Raw genomic sequence first — 6,027 nt, forward strand, 5'->3', positions numbered from 1 at the left:
GAAATAAGAAGGAAGCCGGAGGAGAGCTGCGCGTACGGAAATTTCCTATTCGGGATACAGATGGCGCATCGAGCATCGATTATTCCGCTTTTTAAGTTGCCTGCTTTCGGAACGACGAAAACTTTTTCTACGATACGATCTATTTCGAAAGTCGGAGCGAGGGATTTTTGTAGTCGATAGCATTTTGAAAATTTTCCCGATACGTTTCTATCTCGCACTTCGTCGTGATTGGTTGATTCGAATCATGCGACGAAATATCTGCAAAGTTATTGGCCCGTTGGAAATGCTTATGTAATCGTTGCGACGTTTCGACCAATAACGGTTGCGCTTTAACGAGGCAGTAATTATCGATATATTATCGATACGTCTTTGATCTTATCGAACCGAGGGGTCAAGATAATTGCGTCATATCGGCGCTCGCGTTGTGTATCCTCTTGGTGCACGTGCACGCGATAGGATTTTAACCTAAAATGTATTATTAACTAACGAATCTATAAATAGCTTATAGTAGATAGAAAAAAGTATTTAACGGATACCAAGAATGTGTTAAACGAGACTCGCGTGATAGACCAATTCTGCTGTAGCGATCTTCCACTCGTTTGAGAAAATTTAATTAGCAAGCGTCCTACGCAATATTCGCGAATATTCCAAGTGCCAGACGTTACAGAGTTATTAATCCTAATGTTTTGTCTATGTTTAGATGCTTGTAGCGTGAGTAGAATTCTATATTTATTACGTTTGTTAATGCGGTTTTTCTTTTTTTTAAATATATATCTTGGATGTATTTTTTTTCCGACGTACCTAATAATCGTAAAAAAGATCGCGTTAATATTTTTTTTTAAGAGTTAATCTTTACGCGATAGTAGATTTAACAATTTCTTTTTAATAATTTTTTTAATGTAATCACTTGAACAGCTGTGAAATAAAATGACAACTGGTATATTTGACGATTCGTCGAGAGAGATGCAGTTAATTGATTCTGTAGACGATCAGGATGTCAAGGGAGAATACAATGATGTTGAAAAAGTAAGGCTGAAAAAGCAATTGGGGCTATTGGAAGGTGTTGCCATTATTTTAGGAATCATATTTGGCTCTGGTAAAGTCCCTCTTTGTTATCGACGCCTCGTATACAAAGATATTTGATTAAGGAACGTTCGAATGTTTTGGTAGGTATCTTTGTTTCCCCGAAAGGAGTGATACAAGAGGTAGGAAGCGTCGGAGTTTCTTTGATTATTTGGGTATTATGCGGACTATTGTCTATGATAGGAGCGTTATGTTATGCCGAGTTAGGTACTAGTATACCTCGCAGCGGTGGAGATTACGCTTACATTCATGAAGCCTTCGGCGCTTTGCCATCGTTTTTGTATCTATGGGCAGCCAATTTAATTTTCGTGTGAGTAATAAATATTTTAAGATCATTCGCGAAAGAGTTTGCGTTGATTCTATTATTTCTATTCCAGGCCCACAACCAATGCTATAATGGCGTTAACCTTTGCGCAATACGTTTTGCAACCTTTCTTCCCAAATTGTTCTACGCCGGACAATGGTATACGATTGATTGCAGCGGTAACTATATGTGAGCATTATTCCGTACGCTATTCATTTCGTATGTATCTTCTTGCTCCGAGTAATGATCGTATCTTTGAAATTTTGATAGGCTTGTTAACGTTTGTCAACTGTTATGACGTAAAAGAAACAACAAAGATGCAAAATATATTCATGTTTGCCAAAATTGCTGCTTTAGTGATTATTATCATAGCTGGTATATCGTGGTTGTGCATGGGTGAGTTTAGAATTGAAAAGCTAACTTTGATTGGACGATTAAACGTATATTTTACGTCTGTTCGTATCGTTCGACAGGACATACGGAAAACTTTGAGAACGCTTTTGAAAATACGAATACGGATCCTGGAAAAATTGCAGTGGCCTTTTATTCTGGCATATTTTCATATTCTGGATGGAACTATTTAAACTTTATGACCGAAGAATTAAAAAATCCTTATGTGTAAGTTTTTATTATTAATAGTTAAGTATCAAGTTCATATTTATATAAGATAACTTTTTCTTTCAGAAATTTACCACGTGCGATTTACATATCACTGCCTTTAGTTACATTGATCTATGTATTAGCCAATGTTGCCTACTTGTCGGTTCTGACGCCTACCGCGATGATTGCTTCGGATGCGATAGCAGTAGTTAGTATAACTTTTTATAGAACGTATTTATTCGCTTCTCACGCATGTCTAAAATGTTTACAATTTTTGCGATTAGACGCTTGGAGATCAACTTCTTGGAGTTATGGCATGGACTATACCTGTTATGGTTGCAATTTCCGCATTTGGGGGATTAAGTGTTCACATTATGACTTCTTCCAGAATGTGTTTCGTTGGTGCCAGAAATGGACATTTCCCAACTATGCTTAGTCATATCAATGTATCGAGATTTACTCCTACACCTGCTTTAGTATTCTTGGTTTGTATTTTTTTACTATTCTCTATATAACGTACGTATTCTATGTATGTATTATATGCGCGCGCGTGTATAATTATCTATTGGAATCGTAAGTATATTGGATTCTTCTTTTTCAGTGTATATTGTCATTAATAATGTTATGTACAAGTGATATATTTGTATTGATAACATATTGTAGCATAGTGGAGTCTTTCTTCATTATGTTATCTGTAGCTGGTATTTTATGGCTCCGGTATAAAAAACCTAATATGATTAGACCGATAAAGGTATATTCACTAAGCCATTTTATAAAATCGATTTATGTACTTTGTCCCATTCTTATAGCATTATTCATTTCGTAGGTACCTTTATGGATTCCTATAACGTTTGTAGCATTATGTGCATTTCTGGTATTAGTACCCTGTTACGAAAGACCTTACGAAGTTGGTATGGGTGTTTTAATAACATCCTCCGGTATTCCTGCCTACTTCATGGGCGTTACATGGCAAAATAAACCAATTTGGTTTCAAAAAATTAATGGTACGTACGATATTTCTGTAACACGTAGACCGTAAATCGAACATTTTTCTATTATAAATTTTATTTGAATTACTTTAAACGCTAAAACAGTGAAAGCCACGCATACCATACAAAAATTATTTCTGTCGGCGAGAGAGGAGGGAGAAGACATGGAATAAGAAGTGCTGCTATAGATTTAAGGAGTTGTGTTCACCTTGTTAAATACAAAAAGATACGTAAGGTGTAGAAGCGATCCGCGTTTTATGACGGGTAGTTTTTTTTCAGCTCGATCACGTTCGATCTCGAACATTGTCGCAAATAAATGATTACGAACAGAAGTCTCATCGTATAGCTTACGATTGCAATTGAAATTTTGCAAGAGATGTAGCTGTACGCTTATCTCATAGTACTGTTGAATAGATCTGATTTTTACTTTTCTTTCTTCTTATTTTTTTTAGCTTTTATATATATATATATATATATATTTTTTTTTTTCAAATGATGTCGCTCCTGTGTCATTAATATCTAACTTGATTTATCTCGATTAATTATGATCTTTTAATGCAACGTATAACGAAAAAGAACAACTACTTTTGAGACTGAACTTCTTTTTTGTATAAATATACTTTCTCAAGACGAATATTCAATATATGTTTAAATACAAAAAAATTTTTTATAACGAACATACATATATTTCTGTAATGTATTATTCCGTACGTATGTATAAATATTTGGTATTATTAATGTTTTACATTTTCTACCCTTTAAACGAACATAGTATTGCTTTTACATATACCGTAGTTATTAACAAAAAAATCTGAATTTCACTAACAATATTTATGATTGTACTTACGTAGTTTATAGTAAGATAAAATACGATCGCTTGTAAGGATCACAGATTTAATAATTACATCGCGAAGGTATAAGAATGTTTATAAAATAAATATATCTAATTATTATTGTACCTATTATTTAATTTATTACTTGTTGAGGACTAAAAATTTGACAACATTTTTATACTATTAAAGATGTGGTTATCTTCACTGTGATAAGAATAGCAAAGTATTTTATAATCGTATCAAGATAATTTTCAATCCAAAGCGATTTGTGTAAGTTGAGCTTATGAAATACAATGAATTTAATATTTTATTATAATTTTATTGTGATATATACACACACACATACATATATACATATTATATGTGTATGAGTACGATTAACTAATAAAAAGAAATACTCCTTTCTAATACATTAATAAATTACATTTATAATGTAAGAAGAGAAGAAACAGCAGATTTCTTCGATCGAAAGTCTAAAGAATTTTTTGTAGTCGTGCCTTTAAAGTAAGAAACATAATTATCGATTCAACTTACAAGTTGAATTTCTAGGAAATTTAACGACTCCATATGGACACAAGTATACGAATGTGGTCAGAGAGGTTGCACGATTCTACGAAAAAATAATATATGTTCGTGTATGAAAAAAATGATGCTACTTTAATAGAGAATGACGTAGGTTACGAATAAATGCAATCACATATTCTGACGTGCACTGGATGTAATGGATTACCAACTAAACTAATAGATGTTTAGTAAATTGGGTCGTGTTACGGAAAAGAAAGGGGAAGAAAAGATGTTGTTGCTTTATTGATCTCTTTTTCCGGTTATCTTCTCGGAAAGTTCTTGATTTACTTCTGTTTGAATGAAGACAAATTATCTTTATGACGTAAGGTAGAAGCTGATAGTAAATCTTTCTCGTAGTATTCCTCGAATTCGCGATAAAAATCAAGGGGATTTCAAATGTTCGAGACAAAAGAGAAATGAAAAGGTTCTTTTTTTTTCAATCGTATGTACTCAACTGACGTAATGTAATTTTGTTTACATCTCTCGTTAATACATAGGGTCAATGCTTCCATTCCATCATTTCATACGGCTTTGTGACGCATATGTTAATTTTGTTTATAACGTTCATTATCCAATTTCAGATTGACCCTATAGACGCATGAGTCGATCTTATTTATCCATTCGTCATCTATTTTAAATTGAATGCATCAAACGCTTGACGAATTACGTCAATAATTTTCTTCTTGTTTGGAAGAATACCCGATCTTATTAGTTTTGTTCCATTAACGTTTTGTTTCAACAAATTGCGTTCGTGCAATCACTCGAGTAATTTTTATCGAACGTAGTAAATTTGTAAAATATATTTTTGCCTATTCTACTAAGCTGTATATATGAACACATATTTTTTACGACAATTAAAATGCAAGGGAATATGATTGTTTGATATCATGTTTATATATAAATTTATATATGATCTTGTTATATTCTTGTATGAAACGCCTATTCGTTGTAAATTAGTTATTTTTTTCATAATCGATTTGTATACAAATATTTTCGTATTCTCATTTATATACAGTTCAATTCATTAACATACGCAAAAATTTGCATTCACACGAGATATAATTTGATTGCGATATGAGTAACATTTTTTTTACAAAAATAAAAAATTATTTTATGTTAATAATAGTAAGATGGATTAACTAAAAAGAAAAGGTGAGAATTATAATAAAAAAGAATTTAGTTATCGTTATTTGTTGTATTTATTTATTACATCCAACGATAAGCATCGATTAAATGATATTCGATCTTATAAAATTTTTGTATAAAATGTATCAAGATACCGTCTACGTATAAGGCTGCAATATCAATAGCATACGTCCTTTAGATATATTTATCACGATCGTTTGAATAAAAAATGACATAAGATAAATAATCGTATTTTGTAAAATAAAAAACAGATCGAGATGATAGCATGTTTGACAACTATTAACGAAGTGGACGCAATTATAGTAAATTTATATTTTTAGATAGTCTTCTCGAAAGAGGTATATCCAAATTTAATGATTATTATAAATTCAAGAATATAAAAATAAAATGTCATATTAAGATTAAAATAATCATCGAATGAGACTAGTTAAGGGGATTCGAGTTTTCTATGTTGAAATTTATAATTAACACATTTATCGATCGATAAGAATCTAAAAACCAAAAAAGT

At 31.8% G+C, this 6,027-nt stretch overlaps 1 protein-coding gene across 1 annotated transcript; it reads left to right on the forward strand.

Moving 5' to 3' along the window:
• The first annotated feature begins 24 nt into the window (after positions 1–24).
• LOC127068114 (Y+L amino acid transporter 2) lies at positions 25–4,119 on the forward strand. The gene is made up of 11 exons (XM_051003851.1): positions 25–711; positions 916–1,096; positions 1,171–1,393; positions 1,461–1,576; positions 1,658–1,783; positions 1,861–2,005; positions 2,072–2,195; positions 2,272–2,472; positions 2,589–2,738; positions 2,814–2,991; positions 3,082–4,119. The coding sequence occupies exons 2-11, from the start codon at positions 928–930 to the stop codon at positions 3,147–3,149; spliced, it is 1,500 nt and encodes a 499-aa protein (XP_050859808.1). The 5' UTR covers positions 25–711; positions 916–927; the 3' UTR covers positions 3,150–4,119.
• Positions 4,120–6,027: the final 1,908 nt, after the last annotated feature.

The sequence above is a fragment of the Vespula vulgaris genome, chromosome 12 (genome assembly GCF_905475345.1).
Source record: "Vespula vulgaris chromosome 12, iyVesVulg1.1, whole genome shotgun sequence".
NCBI lineage: Eukaryota > Metazoa > Arthropoda > Insecta > Hymenoptera > Vespidae > Vespula > Vespula vulgaris.

Coding starts and splice junctions, on each gene's coding strand:
- LOC127068114 (XM_051003851.1), top strand. CDS start 928: ATGACAACTGGTATATTTGACGATTCGTCGAGAGAGATGCAGTTAATT. Junction 2,196..2,271: donor CTTCGGATGCGATAGCAGTA/GTTAGTATAACT, acceptor TTTTGCGATTAG/ACGCTTGGAGATCAACTTCT. Junction 2,739..2,813: donor ATATGATTAGACCGATAAAG/GTATATTCACTA, acceptor TTCATTTCGTAG/GTACCTTTATGGATTCCTAT.